The 27,093-nt window shown below is 40.0% G+C and overlaps 4 protein-coding genes across 4 annotated transcripts in view; 1 reads left to right on the plus strand and 3 right to left on the minus strand.

The window, feature by feature from the left end:
• The window catches only part of nomo (nodal modulator), a 16,679-nt gene extending 14,596 nt beyond the window's left edge, over positions 1-2,083 (minus strand). The window contains exons 1-6 of the mRNA XM_035660066.1: positions 1,928-2,083; positions 1,226-1,315; positions 1,092-1,137; positions 845-945; positions 416-522; positions 241-313 (exon numbers count right to left, since the gene is read on the minus strand). Of these exons, the coding sequence (XP_035515959.1) occupies positions 241-313; positions 416-522; positions 845-945; positions 1,092-1,137; positions 1,226-1,315; positions 1,928-2,083 (573 nt within the window). The remainder of the gene's footprint in view (positions 1-240; positions 314-415; positions 523-844; positions 946-1,091; positions 1,138-1,225; positions 1,316-1,927) is intronic.
• A 204-nt stretch (positions 2,084-2,287) lies between these two features.
• Positions 2,288-8,867, minus strand: LOC118326906 (transmembrane channel-like protein 7). Its single transcript, XM_035660067.1, has 16 exons — positions 8,702-8,867; positions 7,460-7,724; positions 7,218-7,366; positions 6,937-7,092; positions 6,763-6,848; positions 6,529-6,674; positions 6,308-6,455; positions 5,961-6,143; positions 5,655-5,800; positions 5,239-5,356; positions 4,932-5,029; positions 4,493-4,676; positions 4,263-4,393; positions 3,889-4,044; positions 3,707-3,785; positions 2,288-3,563 (listed from the first exon to the last, which is right to left on the minus strand). Exons 1-16 carry the CDS (start codon positions 8,715-8,717, stop codon positions 3,360-3,362), a joined length of 2,265 nt encoding a protein of 754 aa, XP_035515960.1. The 5' UTR covers positions 8,718-8,867; the 3' UTR covers positions 2,288-3,359.
• A 1,934-nt stretch (positions 8,868-10,801) lies between these two features.
• Positions 10,802-21,190, plus strand: tmc5 (transmembrane channel like 5). Its single transcript, XM_035660517.1, has 20 exons — positions 10,802-11,007; positions 11,590-11,783; positions 11,970-12,044; positions 13,420-13,536; positions 13,633-13,735; positions 14,074-14,155; positions 14,284-14,544; positions 14,952-15,094; positions 15,290-15,434; positions 15,787-15,939; positions 16,313-16,479; positions 17,435-17,510; positions 17,624-17,721; positions 17,827-17,922; positions 18,027-18,102; positions 18,637-18,770; positions 18,967-19,140; positions 19,869-19,947; positions 20,096-20,182; positions 20,272-21,190. The coding sequence occupies exons 1-20, from the start codon at positions 10,934-10,936 to the stop codon at positions 20,764-20,766; spliced, it is 2,829 nt and encodes a 942-aa protein (XP_035516410.1). The 5' UTR covers positions 10,802-10,933; the 3' UTR covers positions 20,767-21,190.
• A 1,571-nt stretch (positions 21,191-22,761) lies between these two features.
• LOC118326483 (germ cell-specific gene 1-like protein) overlaps positions 22,762-27,093 on the minus strand; it is a 6,726-nt gene continuing 2,394 nt past the window's right edge. Inside the window, exons 2-5 of the mRNA XM_035659484.1 lie at positions 26,272-26,319; positions 24,715-24,867; positions 24,086-24,197; positions 22,762-23,491 (exon numbers count right to left, since the gene is read on the minus strand). Coding sequence (XP_035515377.1) covers positions 23,197-23,491; positions 24,086-24,197; positions 24,715-24,867; positions 26,272-26,319 — 608 coding nt within the window. The 3' untranslated portion in view covers positions 22,762-23,196. The remainder of the gene's footprint in view (positions 23,492-24,085; positions 24,198-24,714; positions 24,868-26,271; positions 26,320-27,093) is intronic.

The following is a 27,093-nucleotide window of genomic DNA, read 5'->3' on the forward strand; positions in this document are numbered from 1 at the left end:
GCTAATTTTAAGGTAACAAAAACACAACGATTCTTATTTTCTGGTGATTATACACTAATGAAAACATACCTATGAATATTATATTCCATTTATACCAAAAGATCCTCCTGAATGTTACACACTGGATCTTTAAAAGCGGCATAAAAAAGGCATGGGCGAGGTCACACACGCTACATTCATGTTTCTACTTAGTCTGTGCTGTTGATGAAGCTTCATGAAAACTGAGGTGAAGGTACCAACCTGCTCCAGAGTCCAGGAGGGATGGGAAGCTGTGATGTCATAATTTCCAGGGAGTACTTTTAAGAAGGTATACCTGTGTTAGGAAGATCAAAAAAGGAAAACAATTTACGACATGTGTTTACTGCAGAAACACTGGTGTAAAACTCTGTGAAACCGAAAGGTGGGAGTCACTTACTTTCCTCCAGGCTGTGTGATGACACTCTGGAGTTTCTCTTCTGTTCCCACTCGGCTGAGTCTGACTTCTACTCCAGCCGGACCCAAAAGATGGCCTTTACTCAGGACCTGAACAATGTTATTTAATTATGACATGAATTAATTCTTATAATGATCCAAGAACGAGCCTAAAGAGGGTTGGATAATGCAATAAAAAGAATTCTGGTCTTTGGTGCATAGGTAAGAACTGCAACGTTATCCCCACACACACACACACACACACACACACTGAACCTCACTCTGTACACCTGAGCACTTTTTCACCATGCATAAAGCTCCAAGACTGTTTAATGTCAGTCAAAATTTTAGACCCCTTTACGCACAGATAAGCTTTTAGGGTCTTCAAAAAACATTTCCATTAATGAGGTCGTTAATCCATAACAATCCTCACCGTTCCTGAGACTGAAAATCCAGTGAAAACAAAGTTGATGTCTTCTTCTTTTGTACAGATGTCACTCACTCCATCCACATGGAGGTCAACACTGGTTGGCTCTGATCAGAGTTTTAAAAAAAGAGTTGAAAAGACATAGAAGCATGTACGTAGATAATGCAAACAACCTCTGAGACTGCATTTCCTGGACAACAGCTGGCATAAATAACAATAATATGTGAGCATGTAGCAGACTACACAATCTTACCAAAGCTCCATCCAAGAGGAGGTTCAATCTTCAACACAAAGTCTCCCTGTGTAAAAGAGACAGGTCTGTAGGTTACAAGCAATCACATCGGTGAATACAAGAGTTAAAAGTGCTCTAAGGAGTGAATCTCATACCTTGTCATAGAGAGGGATCATGAAGTAGCCATTGATAGGAGCACAGTCTGTTTGATATTTCAAGGAACCTTGTTTGGTGTAGAGTTTAATCTGTGCATGACAGAAGACAGAATAATAATTAAAATATGTATTAAAAGGACTAAACCTGAAATGTTATGACAGAGGTACAGTCTCTTGTTGCGTTAAATACTATATTTAATAGTAAATTAGTTCAGTCATTTCTATCAGTTGTCATCAACTAACAGACCAGTCGATCTGGGATTTAGTTCATTTCACCAATTAGCCTAATGGCTAATCCCATGGAGCCTGTGAATGAACAGGGATTAGGACGGATGTCTTCCACGTCCACAGACAGGTTTTAGAAGTCATGTGTAACACAAATATATTAACGCTGGTGTTGACGATATAACGTTAACATACGTGGTTTTTATTCAACCCTGGCTGCGTACACAAAACACCCAAACTAGCAAACTAGCAGATGGCTAACTGGACGTCAAACTACATTTAACGTTATAGCTCTACATTATATTTACAATCAACAGGAAACCAGTTTAGAGTTACAGTAGACTGCTGCTGTCTTCATTTCATTCAAACTGTCATTCAACCGAACCTCCGCCTTTAACCTTTAACCTAACGTTAGCTCACTACGATAAACCAGCTAGCTGTTAGCCACCGAGCTAACCGGTAGGTTTGCACTCTCACCTCGATCAGAGAGTAATTGATTTCAACGTCGGATTTCACGAATCCCCCGCATGCGACCACTATGTCATCAGACGATACGCTCAAGAACTGGGAATAGGTGATACACAATAACACCCAAATGGCTCCCATGTCGGCCCGGATCGTAATTCTCAACATTTTGGCTGAGTGGTCTCTCGCTGAGCCGAGCAACAGCACGCTGCCTCCGGTTCCGTACCAGCTGAGCTGCTGTCAACGAGCGGACAAAGCGTCGGGAGCAGCGACCTCTGCTGGGTGGGAGGAGGTATGATTTAAAGCTAATGACGGTTTTGTGAGGGTAGAGGATAAAAGGAGAGAAAGGACTGAGCACAACGAAGATTTGACACATTTCAATATTTATTTTCCACGTAAACAGTTTAATGGTAAAGGCAAAAAACAAAAACATTTTAACATACCCACCATCGAAAAGGTATATTAGTTATATAAATATACAAACACCAACTTACATCTGGGGGATTTCAATGGAGAGTACCAGACAGGGTTGCCCACTTCCCCCAAAATTCAGAAGATTTTTTTTAAAGTAGAACATTGGTTATCTTATTGGAGTTGAAATTTTAATCCAGCAAATATTTTGAGATACTTTACAGAATAAAGTAAGGTATCCGTGTAGTTGAATTATTCTTTTTTTCATCAAATGCATTTAAGAAACTTAACTTGAAACACTGCAAATCCACAGACTCTCCTACACTACTACTCTAAAAAAAAAAGAAATGATTAAATATTATGCGTGTATGTGCATGTCTTCCCGTCTTGTTTTGCTTTGCTGTTAGGATTGTGGGTCTTTGTTCTGTTAATGTGGGAAGTGTACATGATGTAGATTATACAGGTTATATATACATATATGTTTATGTCTTTTAAAAAAGTCACAGTAATGTTATCAAGAACCTAGTTTAGTATTTTGAAATGTACTAGTTATTTGCAGTGTTATGCAACCTTATAGTGATTAATAATGTTAAATGGTAGATGTAAAACACACAAGAGGCACAATCAACAAACTGTTCTGTCTGTTAGAAAAGTAAGAAAACGCTAGTGTTAATAAATTTAAAGTGCATAAAATTGAGAAAGGTTTTTCCATCTCCAGTGTTATAGTAAGTCCTTCTCAGAAGGAAAACATGACAGTACATACAGTAGGAAACACCACAAAAATATCTGGCCAGCAATGACTGTTTTGGTTTAAGAATACTTTTGTGGCCTCTTAATAGTTTTATAATAATCAGACTGTCAACAAAAGAACACTGAGAAGACAAGACAAATTAATAAACGCATGCCCATAGAAACTCCCAAGTTGTGTAGTGTTTTCACAATAAAAAAAAAAAACATTTAAGATATTTGTTCAAACTGTTTTCTACTGGCGTCCATCTGTCCAGACTTGTATCTGCAGTATCAGTCCCTTGCCTCACACATGTGTGGAGGAGTCAGGAGGCGGGTGTGCCAGGAACACACCTTCATCGAAATTGTTGGAGAAGCTGGTGTGGTAGCTGGGGCTGCTTCTGCTGCCTCTGCTGCTCCGGGGCTGGAATTTGGACACTGGAGATTTGACAGCCGAGAGCTTCTGGGCCTGGCACAGCTTTTGGATCAGGAAACGCTTGTCGCGGCCCTCCTGAGGAATAAAATGACACATAGATGGTGGATCCCAATTTTGGTAATAACTCAAATGATGATCAAGCATGGTCAGTGGTATGATTAAGAAAATAAATATGGTAGAAAGAAGGCAGAAAGACATCATATTTTTAGTCAACCTACCATGGCTAGCTGCTCCCTTAGTTGGTTAATAACTCTCTTGTGAGCTCCGGCTAGTGCGATCACATAAAACATGGCCAAACTGCAGAGGAGAAGAAAGAGAGAAAAGACCACTTGTTACCGACAGTTAAAACCTCAGCTATGTCGTGATCATCGATGCTGGAACACCTGACGGGAACACGTACCACGTAACAACAAAGAAGGAGACAGCGAAGGCCTCTGAGGAGAGAGCGTAGAGGAGACTTTGGACACCGTGCGGTAGCTGGGATACTGTAGTTGGCAGAACCTCCCAGGAGGTGGTGTAATTAACAAATGGTCCACAGGCCTTGGAACAGTTTATTCTGTGCGACAAGGGATGCGTGCATGAGTATATATATATGCCAAGAGAAACATCAACAGTCAATGCGAAGGAAATAAACGACAAATATCTTGTCTCTAATTATATTTAACAACAATATTCATGAGACAAATATTGACCTCTGGTGTCTATACAACAAGCTGCAGAGAAGCAGATGTTATATTAGCTAATAGACTGAATCAACAGTGCATCAATACTCACTGTGCTACACTAACTGTGACAGGCAGACAGGCCAGAGCCAGGCCTATCAGCAGCACACCAAGGAAGAAGAAGTTGGAGCTGGAGGCTCGGAACGGACGTGTGGCTGGACGGCAGTTGTTTATCAATGAGACCTATGAACAAACAGAAAGCAGTCGAAAACCCTACTTCTGACTTTGATCCCTGTAAAAAAAAAAATGTGTAAGTGAATATGTTAGAAGAAAAAAAATCACCTTTTTGATATAGAACATGAAGAAGTATTTGATAGTGCAGATGGCAGGCAGCATCGGGCAGTAGAATGTGCCGATCCAGCAGATGGTCTGACCGTAGACGATCTCTAGCACATTCTGAGGAATAGCAAACTCCTGCTGACCCCACCACTTGGCCAGGCCACAGTCACAGTGTTTCACTATCAGCCTGAGGAGTACAGGGGAAACACAGAGACACTGTTACAAATGACTAAAGAACAAATGATGAGTAAGATTTCCACCTAAAAGTATTACCAGAGGAATGGCAAGAATATTGGGATTGGGAATAAAAATACACAAGAACACTTTTTTAAGGCTATGCCTCCTGAAATGCATCAAGATGATCACATTTTGTTTACAAAACTACACTAATGGATGTTTTAAAGTTTCTAATGAGATGATTTTTGGTAAGATGAAAACTTACTTTCTGGGAAACTCTACAAAGATGGTGACCGCGACAATGATGATGAAGTCAAAGATGGTGAGTTTGTACATCTCCTGGCCCACACGGGTTTCCCAACACTGTGGACAACAACAAAGACATAGAACATACTTAGAATATAAGACACTACAATACATTTAAAGAGATTTACATAAAACATTCTCAAATGAAATGCCTTAAGATTCAGTCTTAGGACATCATTAAGCGTTGAGCTACAGGTGTGCATGTTGACAGAGGATATCGTAGGAAATTAATGTATATCACAGTGGATTGCAGGAAAATGACTTACAGAGTAAAGCAAATGGTTATAGCCACAGATGCAGGTCTCCCCTTTATTACATGTGGTGATCTGAGACCAGAGAGAGAAGAGCAAAACCCCAATACTGGTCAACCGCATGAAGACACACCTGCAAAGACAGGAAGGAGGAAGGAAAAAGAGAGAAAAAGAAGGAAAGAAAGTAATAGAGTACATGTTTTAAAAGACAGTAATTCAGCCAATGTCACTGGTATTACAGCTATTTGTGTTACACATTTGTGTCATATTAACTTTTGTTGTGTAAATCTTTTTGAAATGAATTAGATAAATCTTTAAATAGCAAATATGCATGTTCCTATAATAGTGTTCGTCATCTAATGCATTTACTTTTCAAGGTAACATCACCATTAAGAGAGAGGAAAAGTAAGTGGTCAGTGAGTGGACTGTACCTCATGAGAGTGAAGCGTATCTCGAATGCAGGCGAGTAATCTTCATAATTGATGATGATAGAGAAGAGGAGGGGGGTGATGAAGTTGGCCAAGGTGATAACAATTGAGGGCAGATACTCATAGATGAGATCCACAATGAAGTTCTCCTGCAACCAAGGAAACAGTGTCACAAAGCTTTCCCTTTTTTTTTTTAAACCTCTGATGCCTACTGACATCTGTTTAAAGCTTTTGTCTAAATTTGACGAATTGGACAGGTTTCAAGTTGGAATGAGTTTCTAGCCATGGAGGTCGGCATCATTTCAATACCTTTACATTATTCATCTGGGCTCCCTGTGAGAAGATGGTGGCTACATAAATGCTGTAGAAGCAACCAGCCAGAACACCGATGACAAACAGGTTGAGGATGAGGCGGAGGAGGTAAATCCGACACTTCTCTTTGCGGGTGCGATCTGCTATTTTCTGTTTGATCCTCTCCTCCTCCAGATCCGTCTGGGGATATGAGAACATGTCATTTTAGTTTCATGCAGGTAAACTTTCAACTACGTCAGTCCACATGACCGAGTAGAGCCCCACGGTTGTATGCCTCCGCCAACCAGTCAAGTTTCAGTCTGCCCCTAACTTATTGCTGCTGCTAAATTCTTCAATCAACTAACCCTGAGCTCATAGAGTAAACTGCTTCTCTTCAGCTTCGAGGTGTTCTCGTTGGTGATGCAGAAGTGCCAACCGGCGAAGATCTTGTTGCAGAAGCTCTGAAAGCGGTCCTCATCCTGTACCAGGTTATGTTTGAATCCTGTGGCAGACCTTGAAGAGAAGTTCATCAGAAACTGATCTGTCAAATAAATGTTATTCTTCACGAGTTTGCAATTTTCGGTACCTTTTAACAATCCAGATGAGACTGAGGAGCAGGTAGGCTATAGTGGCCAACAAGTAGGCCAGCGGCAAATTGTAAGTGGTCTTTGGAAAGTAGATTTTGTCCACCTTGTAGTAGCCATAGAAAAGATAGGTCTGTTCCAGAAAGCCCTGCAGATCACAAAAGGGGAGTTAGGAAACCAAACGCCTTATTTTTTCCTCTCCAGAGACCATTAAACAATATCTAACAAGGACTTACTCCACCAGACAGCAGGTCATTAATGTGCTCATGAAAGATGACCAGACCTCGACGGGCACTGCTTGGATACACACTGCACACACTCCCTGTAGTGAAACACAGGACAGCATTTGCTTAAAACCGTTTTATGCTTAATTTACGCTCTAGCTTGACACAAACAAAGCGTCCTCTCACCATCATTCTGGTTGTATGTGATATTCCCTGAAGCATGGGGGGCGACGATGATGGGTAACATGACGAAACTGAACATGAGCAAAAAGATGATAAAGTTGAGCATGACCAGGAAGCGCAGAAAGGAGAAGTAAGACAGGATCCCTGTGCCGAACATCCCTGTTGAACGTAAATGAGAAGAGAGAAAGAAATTCACTGTCTTTAACCCTTTCTGTTACAGCAAAGGTACATTTACTCATGTCAGCCACCCTGAATAGAAATCAATGAATGCCTCTGAGGCTCACCCTCTATCAGGTGGATGTCTCCCCTCCACAGCTTCAGGGAGCTCAGCCATTCCTGGGCATCATCCTTCAGCCTCCTCAGATACCTGCGGGTGCTTTGCCTCAACTGGCTCCAACTGCTGAGGTCTCCAGCCTCCTCTATGCGCTGGGTCCTAACAAGTAACAGTCAGATACATTGTACCTTTTAAACATAGCCTACAACGGGAAATAAGACAGTAAACATACTATTATAATGTTGTTCCTACTTGTCTCTGCGTTTCTCGGCCATGCTCTTGGCTAATTCCCTGATGGATCTCTGCTCCGTCTGACTCTTCGGTTTCTCCTCCTGTCTACTGAAGGTGTTCACGTGCCATTTCCCACTCCCGGAGGAGCCAAGTCGCCCTCTGGAGCTGCTTCTTCGTTTTGCGGTAGAAGTCGATGACTTCCTGCGGTACAGCAGGGACTGGTAGCTGGGGAGCTGGTCCAACAGTGGGTTACTGGTGACTCTTCCACTGCGATCTGTGTAGAAGACTTGAAGGGGGTTAATAAATATGATTAGATCTTACAGAGTTAGGATGTTTGATTATGTAGTACCGAAGGCTACCACAGTTTAACAGAATTACAACTTTTTATCCCTTATATATATATATATATACATATATTGGTTTTTTTTGGCATTTTCAACAGTATGACAATAAGAGAAAGACAGAAGAAAGGTTGCCAGCAATGTTGCGGTTATGTGTCACATGCTGCAACCATTCAGCTACCAAAGCCCTCCAGTTAAAACATGGTTAAAACTGATGGATAGTGAAATGTAATAACCTTTGACCTGTGGACTGAATTAACTACTAAATGTAGTTATGGATATTGTTCTGTGACAGAGAATTGAACAAGAAAAAAACACCACTGCAAAACACATCTGATGGCATTTTAAATCCGATATTTACAGTATGCTTAATACACTGAGGTCAAAATAAAGATATTCACAATTCATGTATCAATAGGTCATCATGTCTTATAAGGATACTTTATTGATAAATATGTGTACATGTGACTATTATTATTATTATTATTATTGTGTGCCAATATGATATACATGTGCCTGTTGCAGAGTTATAACATCAGTAATGCAAGGTGCTGCTTCCTCTAAATAACCTGTGTGTTTCTAATGCGAGCAACAGACTGACTGACAGTTATTGTCTCTCTTGTTCTACTTATCCAGCATCAGACAATGGCTAACGAAGGAGCAAACCCAGCAAAGAGAAACGCACACAGCAAAGTTTCGACACAGTACAGAGACAAAACTATACAACCCCTAAACGTGGTAACTTGTACTCTTCCAAATATCCTCTCCTTAGAAATCATTAACCAGCAGTTAAAGTTGTTAGCGGCTATTTGATACAAAGTTTGAGGCTAGCATTACTAGCTGCTGAGCTAGTGCTGAAGTTTTAATGGACCTGGTTTATGAGCAAGGGTAGCTGCAGACACAAGTACTGCGCTAAGTTTACCTGGGTCGACCTCCATCGTTCCCCTTTCCGATACAATAAAAACCTCGACGCACTGAGTAGTATTTCTATCAGCCAACAATTAACCTGGCAGACTTCGTCAACAGGGAGTTGACACTCCGCCGTCAGGAAGACAACTCAGTTTTTTCCAGAGACAACTTCCTGAATGTGGATAGGGACCGCAGCAGCCCTCAGCTCGCTCTTCATGTGCCTGTCTCTCAGTTGACTGTATTTCGATTTTTATTAGTTCATTTCATTTGATTGTTCCTTGCACCTATTTCTTGATCTTATTCAACCGGGTTTGAAAATCATTTTACTGGTTTTTCCTATTTGTTTCTCTCTTATTACGTCTTTAAAAGAATTACAATATTTACTAATCCATTTCATTTTGTTGTTTCTTTTCATATGTCTTCATATTTTACTGGTTTTAAACATATACTGTCAATAGTTTTAAAATATATATTTGAATGATGTTGATATGTATTAATATATATATATATACATGTATTTTTTAAATTCATTTATGTGATTTTATCGTTTTCCTATTTTTTATTCTTATTGTACTGGTTTTAAAATATATATTTGAACTATTTTCATGTTATTTGTCATTTTACTGTAGCCTACCTTTTTCTATCTCATTCTGTCATATTTTACTGGTTTTAAAATATATATTTAAATTAAGTTGATTTTTATCAACTTAATATGTGTTAGATCGTAATAATTAATAGACACATTAAAAAGATGAATGCAGACACTGAGTTTTGGTTGCTAAATGGGTCAGACAGACTCCATGCACTCCATGTTTGTAGCAATGATTATAAATTTCAAGTCTCTGAGATAATCTTTATCAAAGTTATTATCCCTCCAGGCCAAAGAAGACATTGTGCAAGTATTTACAGGCTTATCCTCATGACAAGTAACCTAAACTTCCTTAAGTTAGAGGCAGTTTTAAGGTAAAAACAAAAAAAAGAGGGGAGAAGAAATAATAATGTGTACAACGCAATAAATATTAAATATCCTATAAGTTGTTTTTTTTATGTGTGTGTGTGTGTTTGTGTGTTTGTGTGTAGTCTCTGACCTTTACCAGTTGTGCAAAGCAAATAAAACCCATGCTGAAAGTGTGATATAAAGGGCTGTATGGCTGCCCTGGTCCTTGATATATGTCCTGGCCATGGGAATTTACCTTTACTTGGTGAGTTATATTATATAGTTCTTTATATCTAGTTTGCAAGAGCACCTACTTTTTAGCTGTTGGTGGGTTGCAGATTATTTATCTACCTTATCTATTTATTCACTAATGTATTCATTCATTACTTATTATATCTATCTGTAGACAACCTCTATCAGTAAGCTCCACAGGTCAGCAGATACAACATGAACTCTTGGACACCCAATTAATTTTTAGCCTTAGGGATTTAATTATTTTAGTCACCATGCAAAGTGTTCACATGGGATTTACATGGCCTCTTCAGAAGCAGTGGACTTTTACCTTTATGAGGTAGTTCAGCACACACTTCCTGGTAGCCAGACAGTCCGTATTTTTATCTCATTGACGCTGGTTCTGAGGCTGATTCTCAGGCTGATTCTCAGGTTACTCCTCCTCTGCAGCTCTACAGCATTTTGTCAGGACTTACGTCTGTGTATACTCTCACGATCACAACACATTCACCAGGTAAGCAGCATTTGTAAAGATTGCAGAATATAGTTCATGAGCATTTTTCATGATGTGATAGTAAATCTGTTTGTAGTCCCACTAGTTGTTCTTTCTAACTTCCATTGTGGATTTGACTGTAGATTTCTGTGAACTGTTGTTCAGATTTTCCTACTCTGCTATCCTGGTTCTGTGTGACACCCATAGATCTAGGCTACTACATGTGGTTGAAACAAAACCTACAGTATGAATTAATGATGGACAGATGAGGATGGGGCCAAGAGATTAAATTACACATGCATCCCCCCGACAATGTCACTCTGAGCACAGAAAGGCACTTGGCCTCAACATGTGATGCAACTACTGTATTTAAGTTGTCTTAGCTGGCAACTGAAGTCTGAATATAACATAATGAAATATTTCTCGTGATCTCATTTTTACAGATATCTGTGTTTTAGCAAGGTTTTTTTTTTCCCAGTTTACAGCTGGAACTATATACAAACATCTACATACTGAAGAGCGACTGCTGAGCTGAAGGATTGTTGTTTTCAAAGAAGAGCAAAAGGATCAATTTGAAGGATCTCATGACAAGTTACAGCAACGGAGGATTCTTCAACCCTGCCTACCATGACAGCGAGACTCTGGAAATTGATAGAAGGTTTGTGGTAATATAATAACATAAAATGTGGTTCTGTCTTCAAATGTGCATCATCATTTATCCTAAAAGAAAAGAAACGCTTCCCTTATTTTAATTGATCAAGGAATGTGTTTGAATGAGTGCTGTGTGTTATCTAAGGGCATACTGTACTATAAAAGAATGAACAGGATGTCCTTACGGAACAGGCAGCTGTGTGGAAATGGTATTTATCCTGGCTATATCCTGGGCTGTAAGAGTGATTCAATGCATTTTTCTTATTTTGGGTAAGGACTTTGAGGTCTAAAGTTTCTTCAAAAAACGCAGGCAAATATGTTAGTTCATTGGTGTCTGAAGTTTAATCCTATACTTGCTTGTAGGATATCATATCCTCAAAATTACTCACAGGAGAAAAACATCACCTCCATAGCAGTCATATCTATGACACTTGTTTAATTGCAGACAATGACAACGTAACCATGACTTGAAATATCAGTTTCTTTCATGAACTGACAACCACAGTGCTTTAAGGTATTCTAAACACAAACAGTATGACCTCACTGATGAAAAGTTGATCTTTATTTGTTCTGTGTCTATGTCTTCCAGCAAAACCCACCACACTAACCCCTATGCCAGGGAGGACGCACATTACTCGTTGACAGGTCAGACCAGGAGCGATGATGCTTCAGGGAGAGTACCATGGGGGGGCTGGCAGGAGGAGAGCTGGAGGGGGAGAGAGAGCATCCCCATGGGCCTCATCTCAACGCGCCCCGGGAGTCCTTCATGGCAGCATGACCTCAGTGAGTGGGCCTTCGTGACTGAGCTCAGTTTAGAACAAGTCTGTGTACATTTTGATGTCTATGCTGCATTGTATCATATAAAAGCAACATTACTTAGTGTTGTTGGCTCTGCAGTATTTCTAAGTGTCTTTATGTGTTGCTAAGTGACCGTTCTGTTGATACTTTATCTGCTAACCTTTTATTCAGATCACAGTACGTTCCAAATCCCCCCTGCCTCTCAGTTTGATCGACCGCCTTCTGTTCTTCCTTCTACAATGTCAGGTAATGGTGAAACTAATCTTACTAAATACTGTAGATAATAGTTTCTTTCCACAGTCGAAGTCTTTACAGCTAAAGTGCTCACACTGTTGCTATGTTATTGCTAAATACTCACACAAAGTTGTTAGTCCATTACAGGACAAAACATTTAAATTAATGAGTCATTCATCTTGACCTGTTGACTTTTATTATCAATCAACGTAGCAAAATCCAGCTGGGTAATTATTAATGGAGGCTCCACGCAACAACAAAAGAGAGGGAAGACAAGGAAGTTGGCAAAGAAAATAAAACAGGGGGAAGGGGATTGTTTGGAAAATGCTATCTGAAGCTGAAGTAACAATCTAAAGGTTGTGTACATGTGTCTGTAAAAGGGGAAAAGAGTGGACATTTATTGTTCTCAGGCATTTATAACTGCGCTGTGGCTGACGTGATGTAATGTAACTTAATCCTTGTATAATTACTGGCCAGCCTTTAGCTTGTGTTTTCATCATGAAAAACATGTTCTACGTGTTTTGAACATGGATCTTTTGTAGCTATACAAGCCATAATAGTCAGTCCTCATTTGTCCTACCGTTTTATTCCAGACTGAAATATATTAAACTATGGTCCCCAGAGGATGAATCCTATTGGTGAACCCCTGATCTTTCCTCTAACACCTCCATAAAGCTGAAATTTGTAGAGTGAGATCTCTCAACAACTATTGGATGGCTTGCCATTAAATCAGGTTCAGACAATCAAACAGATCACAATTTTAATTTGTCCAATATTTTGGTTTCTGACCAAATGCCTGTAAAACCAAACTGTAAGACATTGCCATACTAACAAGCTTAACTAAGGTGATAAACATGGTAAACATCAGCATGTTAGCATTTTAATGCTGACATTTAGCTCAAAGCACTGCTGTGTCTAAGTACAGCCCATTGACAGTATAAGCTACAGACTCACAGACTTGCTAGCATGTTAGCATGTTGTAATACAACTTAACTACACTGTAAAGCATTGCCATACTCCATTTGATCATTTATCACAGTTGGTAGTCAGTAATCCCTGATGGTGTGAAAGGCTGAGGTTCCAACAGCTACAGTATCATAGGTTTAATCAGGAGTTGAGATAATGTAAAGTCAGTGCTATAATAGCACCCGAATTAGCTTTTACTTTATATTGCACTGCTATCAGCTGTGCTTTCAATCCGTACATTTACGGTAGGTAATACACACATCTCAAAGTTTCTGTGCAATCAGTTAACCAGGAAATTATAAAGAGAAGAAAGCTGATATCTGTGATGGGAGAGTAAATGTTTAGCAGCTGCAGGTGCTACATTTAAAAATGCCATCCTGTATGCAAAAACACATTCTTTTCTCCTTGTTTGTTTATCCAGGTAACATGACAATGAGATGGAGGGGAATTGCAATGAGGAGGATGAGCATGTTTCCTAACACAGATCCTACCCATCTAGCTTTCACAGAGAATGCCATCAGGGACGAGATGGAGGATGGTAAGATCCTGTGCCGGTTGTCAGATTATTTTTGTGGATGTGTGCAATGTGAAGTGTGATGCCGGATCGGCTTGTCTTGTCATCTTTATGTGACAGAGGAACAGAACCTGGTCAAGGAACTTGTTGCCCTGTCAACACGAGACCGAATTCGGGCCATTCGAGACCTTGCAATGAGCTTTGAAGAGAAGAAACACATCAGGTGGGTTTTGACTGACAAGCAGTTAAAGTTGATAAGCTTTCTTGTCCACGTCATTCTGAGGTACTGAGTTAACTATTACACCCTGATGAGGACCATAAAACAAGTATTCTGTATGCAAAGACAAAGTGGTAGTCTTGTGTTGCGATATAGACCACTGGAGGAAAAGTTATATATGTGAGCGAACACACACACACATAATAAACACTGAACCCTTCTTTCAAGGTACATTACACAAGAAAGTATTAAAATGAAAGGTCAAAGGTTTTTCTGCAGAGTGCAGCATCATTGTTGCAAAACCTATTGGAAATACCAAATTATGTTCTTTATTACCTCCACAGGAGCCAAGTACTGGCATTCAAGTCTGCTAAGCAATCTCGCCAGTTCACATGTTTTGCAGACTGCTCTGAGAATGTGTCATTGGTGAGTGTTTCATCAATTATAAGACAAAATACCGCAACACCATACATAAACAAATCATTTGTATATATAGCCGTCTGGTTCATGACCTCAGCTTGTATTGCTATACATGTAACAAGCTGCATTCTCAGTCCTTACGCAGGTGCGGCTACAGCATAAGGTCAGCCAGGCAGACCCTGGAGGTGTGGCAAGGCATCATGAAAGAGATAGGAGGCAAGTTTGGCACCAGCGTCCTTTCCTATTTCCTGTTCCTCAAGTGGCTGCTCATGTTCAACATTTTCTCCTTCCTGATCAACTTTGGCTTCATCACCATCCCGCTGCTTGTTTACGACCCCTCACCCAACATACCTCCGAATGTGAGCTTCAGAGGACTGGAGATACTGACTGGGGCTGTAAGTGGAGGCTCTCACCACATACCTTTACCATACCATGTGATCCCTGATATACATTGCATAATTTAAAGCTGTTTTAGTTAGCCTTTTAGTTTCTTACAGTGAATTATTTTGGTTTTAGGGCTGCAGATTTACTGTTTTGGTTTACTCTTTCTGCTCGCATTGGCCTCATTTCAAAATGCATTTAGCAGCAAAAGAGCCCAAAAAATCCCTCAAGGGTTGTTGGCGACCAAAACAGAGCTAAAAGAGCAACAAAATCAATTAATGTAGGATTAATTAACATATAGATGCTCAGCAAATTACTTCACACAGTCACCAACCTTATTTGACATTTAATTAATCTAAGTGGATTATGGCAGCATGACTACATATTTTCCAATGTAGTGAATGTGTTTTGGTTCCTCTAGGGTTACTTCAACTACACTGTCATGTACTATGGTGGCTACAGCAATGAAACCCTGATGGGTCTGGTGGACTACAACATGCAGTTGGCCTATTTCTTCACCATTGCTGTCTACATGGTGCTGTGTGGAATTGCACTTATCTTCAGGTCAGTCCATTTGTCTTAATAACTAATGGAATAGAGCTAATTACAGTACTTCGGGTTTATTGTACATTTCCTTGAAATTACCCCTCTAATTTTAAGGTTTAATTCTAATTAATTAATTTTTTAAAGTTAACAGTAGTTTGAATACAAATAAAAGCACCTTACTTATTCTTGCATTCTGTCTCTATACTCACACAGCATGGCCAGCTCATTCAAGGAAAACTATGTACTAGCAGACGCAGTTTCAAACAGTGCATGGCAGCTTCTGTGCAGCTGGGATTTTAGCATTACCAATGAGAGAGCAGTGAGACAGCGTAAGAACAACCTACGTGTCCAACTCAAGGTGAATAATACTTGTGTTACAAACCCACTTTTATCAGTCAAGACCAAGTCAGGAGAGAGTTGTTTTTTATTACAGGATCATTTCACCTACACATCATTAAATATATCTAAAGTAAGAAACTCTAAATGACCTATTTAATATAGCACATATCCACTAATTCACATTTTCAATCTTCTACTCTTAGCTTTGTGGTTGCATTTTGGAAATCCACTCTAGCTGCAAATAATATTTTCACAATAAGCTTTTAACAAATGCCAGACAATTAGCTTTCAGAGGTTAAATCCTGTTTAAAGTCCCATCACACATCTCATTATTTTTAATCGCCATGTTTGTCCTCTTGCCATCTCTTCAGGAGTCTTTGTCAGAGAGGGCCCAGAGGGAGCTGCTAACCCTCTCTGAAAAGCTGAAGCACTTTGGGGTTCATCTGGGTTCCTGGCTCCTCTCCACCGGTTTGGCTGTTGGCTGTGGAGCTAGCATCTATTATCTCTGCCAATATGAACAGCAGGTAGACAAGTCAAGATTGAATAATTTGTCTTATTGTTAAATTGCATTGTTTTTTTGGCTTTAGACTGCAGAGAACAATAAAAAGGTTTCTTCTCATTCTGGAAAATGTCATGTTGTTCCATTAAAATCAATATTAACAGAAAACTGTCCTCAGACACACAGTTCCTTTTGTATTCCTATGTAGAGAAACTGCATATGATAATACTTTATGGCATGGTCAAATTCCTTATCAGCGTGTGTCATAAGCCTCCAGCTTTCTGACAGGAATGTGTTGAGTCATTTACCGGAAAGTGCAGGGTTTGATTTATTTAATTGCATGTAGTATTCATCATCTAGCACTATCTTGATCTGACCTCCATCTGTTATCTTTTTAGCAAACAACAGATGCTGCCAACTGGTCTCTGCTTCGAGAGGCAGAGACTCTCCTGGTCCCCTTTGTGGTGTCTCTGATGAACCTGGTTGTGCCGCTCTTCTACTCCCTCTTCAACAAGTTTGAGCACTACTCCAGCCTGCGCGGACAGATCTACGCTCTGGTAGTCAGGTTAGATAGCAGGAAGTCTCGTTTCTATTAGGCAGGGAGCATGATTTCCCTTCTGATGACATCATATTGCACATGAATTCAAGGACATAGGATCAAGAAATATGTTTCTTGGACATTTTGGCACATTCGCTCATTCACTTTCTTGCAGAGAGTTAGTTGAGAAGATTGATAACGCTCTCATATCTGTCCGCTCAATAGGAAGCTGGAGCCAGCAGCCAATTAGCTTATCTTAGCTTAGTATAGGGACTAGAAACAAGGAAACAGATAGCTTGGCTATGTCCAAAGCTAAATCACCTACCAGCTCCTCTAAAGCTCACTAATTCATATGTTATATCTCATTTGTGAGACTTGTGTATTTACATTATCCCAAATGTTTTAAACCCAGAGAAATTTCATTTCTCATTTTATTCAAGGAAACATGCGTTTCCATTGGTCACCTGTTAATGGCGTCATATTCCTTTTACACCTTGTATTTGCTATACATACAGTACAACAATGCAGCACATAGAAATCACCTTAAATCATTCAAAAGGCAATTTATCCTACAGGGACTAGTAGGTGTGGAGTGAAATGTCCATGTGGGTACAGGTCTCTAAACCAGAGAAAATAATAATATATATATAATATAATAATAAGTGGGTGGCAGTGGATGATTTATGTGTACATTTGGATGAACTCAGAGAGCATCACTAATACACAGTATGAAGCCTGTTAGGCTATTTCTTGCAGCTGTTAAAGTAAGATTTACAGAATAAAACAATTGAACTTATTTTGAACTAAACCACTGCATTTGCAGTAATATGTGAATAAATGTTTTGTTGTTGTTTCAGTCTTCTCATCTACTTCTCAGTAAGAAAGCAAAAAATATTTCCCAAAATATCAAACTATTCCTTCAAGCATCAATAATGCTTAATAACATGATAAAAATATAATGATTTTCTTTTTACGCTTACAGAAATGTGTTACTCAAGATGTCCATTCTGGCTGTCTTGTGTTACTACTGGATGAATGTGGTGGCTGAGAAGTTTTCGGTATGTTTGACAAGCATTAATCCTCAATTGTCATCTTTAAACACACCAACATTAGTGTCATCTGTAGACATTGATATAGAGACTCATTCATCAACTTAATGTGTTTTCCACAGTGTTGGGAGTCCATGGTGGGACAGGCTTTGTACCGTCTGGTCATTGTTGATTTCCTTTTTCTAATGTTGGGATCCTTCTTTGGAGAGTTTCTTAGCAAGTGAGTTACAGTACACATTTAAAGTTTTTTTGTGTTCTTCGGAGTCATAGAAATTGGGGAAGTGAACCTCAGATGTAAATCATATTCATTGTTTCTTTGTAACAGTGTGATTGGGACCAGATTGTTACCACGTCTGGGGGTCCCAGAGTTTGACGTAGCTAGAAATGTTCTTGAACTGATCTACGCACAGACGCTGGCCTGGTAGGAACAATACATCCACTGAAAACCTCAATGTAATTAAAATCAGGACCTGTGTTTTCTCTCCTGGTCTCAGTGCTAATATATCCTCTGTTTTCTCTCCACAGGATTGGAATCTACTTCTCTCCTCTGCTGCCTGCCATCCAGATCCTCAAATTTTTCATCTTGTTTTACTTAAAGAAGGTAAAATACTTGTACGGTTAAGGCCTTGGCGACTGTAAACCAAACTGTCATGATGACACACTGTCATCGCTGCCCAAGCTGCTCTGTTATAGGCTCACATTACTCTATTTGTGCACCTGGTTCAATAATTAATTAAAATCTTTCCATCACATTGACAGCATGCTTTATTTTGTGATATGGAAAATACAGGCAGAGTGTGTGATTTATGGCGTAAACCTTTTGGTTGCATTGAACCAATCAATCGAAGAGTAAATGAATTCAGTATGATTGGAAATTTGACCCAGGCTGGATCTGGTGTTGTTGAATGTTTCATGAACATGCTGAATGACCTCTGAAGCAATGCTATTCAGAGCTCTGATGAGATCTCCATCTTTCCTATTATGCAGTGAAATAGATATGATGTTCAGGCTGAAATGAGCTCATGCTTTTGTAAACTTTAATAATAAGGTATTGCAAGAATAATGAGTGAAAACTGTGTTTGTGTTATATGTCCTCACATGTTAATGTACGTATGTTATATTACTACGTCCCCAGGTCAGCCTGACCCAGAACTGCCAGCCCCCACGGCGGACAGGCAGAGCAGCTCAGATGCAAACCATCTTCATCGCCCTCCTCTTCTTCCCTTTCTTTGTGGGAGCCCTGTCCATTGTTGCATACACTGCCTGGAGGTACGAGGACATGACCTGTTTCGACCATTATAAACTTTTATGTCACATTAGCAGCCTGGAGTCAAAGAAGATCATTACCTTCAGAACAAAATTATAACAGAACCCCAGCAGTCACATGCTGCATTCTTTACCAAGTACACAAATTCCCCCAAACCAAACCTCTGTCTTGTTTTGTCCATCTTGTCCTGCTCTTTAGGCTAACTCCCTCAGAGCAGTGTGGTCCTTTTCGGGGACTCAACAGTACCTTCAGTGTGGTGGGAGTCTGGATAGATGACCTGCAGGAGATCCCTGCTTCTCAGTGGGTTGTATGGATCTACCAAAATGTCATCAGAAGTGAAATCTTCTACTTTCTTATCACACTCATCATCATGTAAGTACATAGTGCAAGTGCTATGTTGTGTGTTTACACACACACACACACACGTCTTCATGGGCTATATGTATTGTTCTGAGACAAAATCCAGCTGTAAACACAAACACAATCTCATTCTGAGCCTGCAGATTAAACACAACAAGAAAGAACAACCACAATGTACTGTCTTATTATATGCTGTTCAGAAATTATTATTGACAAAGCAATCTCACCTCAAGGCTAATTTAGTAACTTGGAGCTTTGCTCATTAGCATTAAAAACAAAGTACCATTGAGGCTAATGTAAACGTCAGTAGTTTGTAGGTTTTAAACCAAGATGTTTGAAAACTGAAAATTTGACCTCATGGTAGTACAAGGGGAAGTCGGAGATCACCAAAGTCATTAGGATTCATCTTGCTAAGAACCTCGCTGCTAACGTTTGTTAAAATTGAAATGCAAATTATATATATCAGATATTTTGTTTCTCTGTCATGTCCAAAGGAGTCACCTCTCAGATCACTGATCTTAAGGTTTGTTGGGGCATTAAGCACAGCCAGGCAGGGAAACCATGGTGCTCAGTTCAGTTATATAAAGACAAACAGTGTTGTTTATTTATTGGACTATTAAAACATAAACTGATACAGACTGAAACAATGTGTGCCTGTATGCATTTTAGCATATTTGTGTCATTATGCAAATGTTGTCTATGATATTGTGTCATGTATTTGATCATGTTTCCCTTCTCAGAATCATTATATACATCTTCTGGCAAGTCACTCAGGGCCGCAAGCAGCTTATTGGTCAACTGAGACAACAGATTGTTAACGTGAGTGTTTTACATCCTTAAAAATGAGCTTTTGTCTGTTTTTTTCCTTTATTTGGTACCCAGTTGGTATGCCTGTTTATACCTTTAATGCATTTGAAATTCATTTTTCAGCCATGGCTATTATCCTTCTCTCTGTTCTTCTCACCAGGAGGGGAAAGACAAGTCCTTCTTGTTGGACAAGCTCCAGAACCTCCAGAAATCTAACCCAAAATACAAACAGAAGAATCAAAAAAAGGTTTGTTGTTTAGATTCTCTCAACTAAATCACCTTTTCACCCTGAGATTTGTCTATCAACCTCCCTGCATATTTTCTCCTCTCCTTCAGCACACCAACCGGCGTTTAGATGACCACTCTACGGGCGGTCAGTCCAACTCAAACGCCATGGTTCAGGCCTTACTCGCTCGCCAGCGGCTCGAAGAGGAGGAGGAGAGAGGCAGAGCAGGTGGAGTGCCCGTTCCGTCCGACATCTCCACCTCCAGCGCTCTGGTTCAGGCCATGTTGGCCCGTCAGAGAGCTGACAACCAGGATGAAGATTTTGACCGGATGCCTGTTAAACGCCCGTCATCCTCCAGCGCACTCACACAGGCCATGCAAGCCAGACAAAGAGCAGAGGGGGACGGAGCAGATGATATAGATGACCTGCCATCTTCTGTGTCGAGTGTTATGATGCAAGTCATGCAAGCCAGGCAGAGAGCTGAGGAAGAGGACAAGATTCAACAGGTCCCCACACAAAACTCAGCGCCCGCAGGCTCCAGCGCTCTCATACAGGCCATGTTGGCCCGGCAGCAGGCCCAGAATGAGTATGATGACGGTTACTGAACAAAGGGGTCTGACTTCATCTTACCACGGAGCGAGGAACGGAAAAGAATAATAGAATGGATTTTTTTAAGATAACTGAAATCACACTTGTCAGTTTATGATTTGTGTTGCCACCCATAGATGGATTAGTATCAGTTAAAAGTACAGATCTGGGGGTGCTTTTTTTCTCAATTGCAATACATTCAGTCCTGCTGTACACGCAAAAGAATAGAGTACTGAAATAGGTACTGCAGCAGGGCGGGGAGAGAGTGCAGGTCCACCTCTTCATGCACCTTTTTAAGGAATATATTTATGTTTTTATGATAGTATATATGATAAATAAGTATATGATGGCCTGATCTTGTGCCATTTATAATTTAATTTGCATCATAAACACCAGTTGTACTGTATATATATATTCTCTGTGAAATGTAGATGAACTCCAGATGGAAATAAAAATAAATAAATAACAAAAATAAATTCATTAGTCACCTGCATTTCATTTACTTGTAACAAATGGCTTCTGAAACCAAACTAAAAATAAACAACACAAAAATATAGTCTCCAGGATTTCTGTTAATACAACACTGCCCTCTGTAGGGATTATGTATACAATGCCATACATTAGGCATTGAGTTTTATCAAAGCTGTCTCAAATGTCGTTCTTGGTTAGTGGTTCTTCAGTCATGTTAAAGACTCCCTCCAGACATGTTTAAGACTTACTTAAAATACTCTGCTTTGAATAATAACTTGTGTCTTATATGTTTTTTTCCACAAAACAATGTAATCACCTTGTTAAAAATTCTAAAAATTCCATCTAGCCCTTTCCCCGACTGAAAAATCCCAATCAGGACAGATACAAACTGGACCTTTAGTGGCTTCCATTAGTTGTGCACACGCCATCAACTCAAAATTAAAGCACAGAGAAATGCTCTCCCTTCAACGTATGGGTGTCAAACTCTGTGAAGTAACCAAAGATGTGCATCAAGTCAGAGAACCAAAAAAACAAACAAAAGCCCTGAAAATATCTAAACGCAGATGAATGATGTATTTACTATATAACACAAAAACAAACATTAGTATAAAATCAGGCTTTCCAAAATAATGGTAGACTAATATGTAAAAAAAAGTTATGTTTATTGTTGTAATATTAATACACTAATGTCAATTAAAATCACATTTGGTTTTCGTCATTAAGTACCTTATAGTCTGAACGATGAATTACTTAAACCTTATACTTAATGATCATCATCAATGCATCTTTACTACAAAGAGCACAGACAGTACTGTTCTTTTCTGCCATATCTTTGAATGATTATAGCATATTTTTAGATTCAAATTTACAATAAACAAAAATATAAACTCACATTTTTTTACATTACCTGCAGTCCTCCGCTCAGGTAAACATCCACCAATCAGTGGATAGGCTCTTTGAAGCCTTAGAGGCAAACACAGGGCAAAGAAAATCTATGCTACTCAAAAAGCTAAACTGCTGTGTCAGGAATAATGACAAGAAGTAACCTAGCATATCAACATGCCCCACCACCCCTAGTGGACATTAAGCAGTACTAACTAAAACACAATTTTGAATGGAGGGGGACTAATATCCAGCATATTTGTCTGAAACCGTCTGAACAGAGACGTCCTCACAGAAGTGAGTATTTATTATCTAATCAGAGTAGAAACATTAAATGAAAATGACATACTGCACTGGAAATGTGTGATACTATATTCACTGTTGATCATACCTATAACGCCAATTGTTCATATGAATTTTCCTGCTACAAAGGTCTCTGTTGTAAGTTTCTCTGCAGTTTTTTCGGACATGGTTCACACTGGTTTCACAAAACAAAACCACTGTGTTGCATATGCTCGTTTGGGCTTCGTGAGACAATAACAGATCGTGAACATCTAAAAGAAAAATGACACAATTTTTCACAACCAATCCATGTACAAAAATACTGCACACTTACGTTCCACAACTTATTTACAATTTCTATATGTAGGCACATCATCTGCAGGAAGTATTTGAGGCTTTATTTAACAATCAATAAAAACCAGTTCAACTGACACCGTCTTTGCATTGATTCATTCATTGACTGAAACATGTTTAATAAGGCTGTTAGCATCTGAGAGACCCTCACTCCATTTATATGGGTGTAATTAACAGTTTCCTTTATATCTACATTGTGTTACACAAACAGAGAAAACACCTTTATCCATGAGATTAGTCCACTTTTTCCAGTTTGAAGCTAGCTCCTATGTGAGTTGAAGCTCCATGACTACCGATACCAACAACACACCCACAATTAAGGCAGCGTTTAATTGTATCAGACGGAGCTAATGATGTGAAATCCAATTAGGTGTTCATCCCGTACTAAACACCGACCACAGGTGAACAACAGTGCTTCCGCCAGTCAAGTTGCCACACTGAGAGAAATGCCCCCTACTTCAACACTGTTCTTCCCCCAAAGATCCTGCAATGTCACTCAGGTCCAGAGAGTCAGCAGGTATGGGAGTTTTCCTGGTGCTTTTTGGTGTCTGGCTGGAATAAACCTCCACAGATTTGGAGATGGAGTGCACGGAGCGTTCCCGGAAATATCCGAAAGCCTCCCGTGCGTGCTCCTCGCGGATGCTTTGCTCAAAGGTCTTGCGTTTGTGCCTGAACTCGATGACGGTCTTGGTGTAGGAGTTGAGTGTGGTGACTGATGCACCCATGCAGCACGTGAAGGAGGCCCAGGCCATGCTGAAAGAAAACAGAGCAAAGAGAAATTCAGCCTATCATTCGGCACATATGGTGACTCTGTTGTCGGCGAGCATCGGTGTAGGGACACAATCCAGATTGCATTTTGACATTTTCCCCTCAATATTTTTGTTTGCTGAGATTAGCGTCAATCACACTTTAAGTCATGGGCGTTCAAATCACTGTCTCATGTACTTTTCACACAGGTTGGTTAATGCCTACAAAAGGTCGAGAATTGTTTAGTCTCTAAAATCAATTTTCAGCATACTGAGCATATTGTAAAGGAGTGAAATATTATCCTCTTATGCAATTTCAATCACGCCTGTATTGGGGCTTTGGACACCAAAGCCTAATCCTGCTGTAACATGAGAGCTTTGGGCTTTTTTCATTAGAGACAGTGATGCTGGGGAGAGGTGAGAGCAGAGATACAAGGCAACTATTTGGGGCTGCTACACGCAGAATGGAATCCCTCATCTGGTGTCCTAATGAGTGAGCTGATCTAGCTTTATTTACATAGCGGGGCTTCATATGATATTGGTGAACAGAAATAGTATGAGTTTGAACTTTGAGTTCTGTTGTGTGACTGTGGAGCCGTACCAGAAGGACCAGCCGTAGTCCCAGTTGTAGGGCCGCCAGTCAGGTGGTCCGAGGCTGACAGTGACCTGGAAGACCTGCGTGTACATCACGTGAGCCACCATGCCGAGAAGACCTGAAATAATATAGGCGACTGGTTAGCTGGCTGCATGACATACGGTTCTAAATATGCACAAAGAATTCTTCAAAAACAGTATGTTTTGTTTCCACGAGCACAGTAAAGCCATTTCATGTACACACAAATATATGTCAGTTTATGCTTCATTCTGAAATGTTCGCAAAACAAATACCATCCTAATTGGAATCTGCTTTCAACTTATCATCACTGAAAGAAAGTAACATTTCTTCACCTGATGACTTGTCAACGTGACTCATGTATGAAGCTCCTATGTCATAGATTTTAAATCTAGTATCATTGCAGAAACAAAAAAAAGAAAAATCTAATCTTGTGAGATGCAGCTTTCTGGGAGAGCCTCTTTTTCTTGACGGCTCACTTCATCTTCTGCATTAATTTTAAAAGCAAAGGTACTTTGCTTTGTTTTCATGCCATGGAAACTGGAATCACAAACACTTGACAATAGACAAGGAGACACTCACATCCTTTCGGTTAATAACAAAGAAAATGGGACTACCTGAGAGCACAGTGAAGACGGCAGCGAAGGCGTTGAGCTTGAGTCCATCAATGACGTTGCTGGAGTGGCCCAGCTCTAAACACATGAGGCTGAAGCCCACCACCAGCAGCACTATGTACAACATCTCAGAAACCAGCGACAGCCACAGCATCCCTGCAAAATGGACACATTTGATATGATAAGTAAAATAGTTCAAGTGTGTTTTTCTTCCTGTTCCTACAGTTAGATGATGGAGCTCCACTGTACACACTAATGTATGTGCAGAGTTTGACACTAGAAGGATGTTTATACGTCTACTGAAAGTGGAAAATTTCTCTGTGCTCACTGAAAAACAGATTTTAAGGGGCGGAGCTTACAAGCATGATTTGTGACATCACAAATAGTTAGGTAGAATAGACTTTACAGTGAAGTAGGAGACATCCTGTGTCCAGCAGGAAAACCTCTGAATGGGCAAAATCTGTATCTGTCTTAACAAATGTCTGGAGGGGATCTTTAACATTTCAAATATAAATGTGATATTACTAACAGTGCGATAGAACAGTATATTACAATAACTCAGCCTATGTACACAGTGCAGTTATTTCTTGTCCCTTTACTTATAAAGAGTGGCTAATGTTGAATGTTGAATGGGGCAATTCTACATTAAACTGTGAATCTTTCTTTTAATACCAGTCTTAAAACACACACTGACATGTTATGGACAAGTGGACGATTTAGACTCAGTCTCAGAGGTTCCTCAGGCAGCTAATAGAGGCTGATGTTAACCGATATCCAAGATGCTGAATTTCAACGGATGTCAGAGCAGTCTACTCCAAATCTTATTCAGCTTCCCAGTGAATGAAGCCAAGTGTAATTGCATCTCTCTCGTAGTCTTTCTTGCTGTTCAGTCACTTTACAGAGGAAGTGAGCACTTTCTCAAATGACTGTCAACACAGCTGAAAATCCCAAGAGCAAAAACAGCACGTGTGTGTGGCTGCACCTGTGTCCCGAATGGTTTCATATCAAAAGGACAATGCACAAAATGAAAGTTACGTGCTTGTTGAATCTGGGAAATGGGATGTTACAGAAGGCTCCATAGCTCAGTGGATAATTATTGTTAATGTTTGATATAATACTTACAATACAGAGGTACAGTTATTAAGAACATGTATATTTAACTTCACTGTTAGGTCTACAGTTCCAGTTCTGCCTTTGAAGACTGTACTGCACTGCCATCGTCTAAATGATCACCTTAAAGATTTAAGGGACATTTGACAAACATGATGAATTTGTTTGGAACAAAGTGGATGTGCGTCCTCTAGCCATTACACTGCTTTGCTCATAGCCATGTCTGTGGGATGCCTCCGTAATACAATAAACCTGATTTACGCTACCGCAGTCTCCCTTCTTACTGATGTTTCAGAACAGGCCTGAAGTACAACGGGTCTGACATAATTACATTCAGAAAGTGGTCTGCAGTAACAGTCAATCATTTCATGTTTCCTGTGAATATTTAACAATAGATTCTCTTACTGAAGGAGAAGCCTTATTTCTAACTGATGACCAGTGGGCTCTCACCTTTCTCTGATGGCGGGGCCAAATCGATGAAGCTTCGGCATCTCTCACCTACAGCAGGAAAACAACATATGGTCACGACTGAGACACCACACTGTAGCAGTAGCATCTTCAGCTAATACTTTGTGTTGAATTCAATTGTGTTGAGGTCAGAGGGGTTTAGGATTAACAAACAAAAGTGAATAAATAAATGCTCTTAGTACTGCACTGATACAGTCCAAGTCCTAATCTGTGTTTAATTCCCAATTCCTGTCCAGGTGTGTTACACAGGACCGGCTCAGACAAGAGTATGACCTTGTGCCCAATGACTAGACAGCGACACCAAATTCAGAGTTCACAAGTTCAAAAATGAATAAACAGAGTGCTGAATAGGAGGCAGATGTGTCACAAATACAGCTTTTTTGGGCTCCTGGTTCAGTGTCACCAGCTGGTGTGTTGGCAAAGCCGCTCAACATCTGGTTCTTGTCCAGTTGAATTACAGGTACTTTACACAGAATTACAATAGAATAGAATAGAGATGTCATTCTGAAAAACAACGCTCATGCTGCTCAAACCTGAAACACAGTGTGAGACGTGACGGGAGCCCGCGGTCGGTTTACAGAACAGGGTATGAAAAATGAGCCTTCGACACGGCACTTTCCTGCAGATGGGGTGTGTTCCCTCTGTCGTCTGTCGAGCAGAGCGCGGCGCTGGATTTGTTGCAAGTGGAACACTTTAATCAGGTAGAAGAAGGGTGGCAACAGCTGTTTTGAGGAAAAACTCATCAAGGCCCCTGTTACATAATCCTTATTAACTCAAGCTGTCTCAGCCCCCCCCCCCCCCCCC

The sequence above is a fragment of the Morone saxatilis genome, unplaced genomic scaffold (genome assembly GCF_004916995.1).
Source record: "Morone saxatilis isolate NCDOM2014 unplaced genomic scaffold, NCSU_SB_2.0 Contig17, whole genome shotgun sequence".
In the NCBI taxonomy this organism is placed as follows: domain Eukaryota; kingdom Metazoa; phylum Chordata; class Actinopteri; family Moronidae; genus Morone; species Morone saxatilis.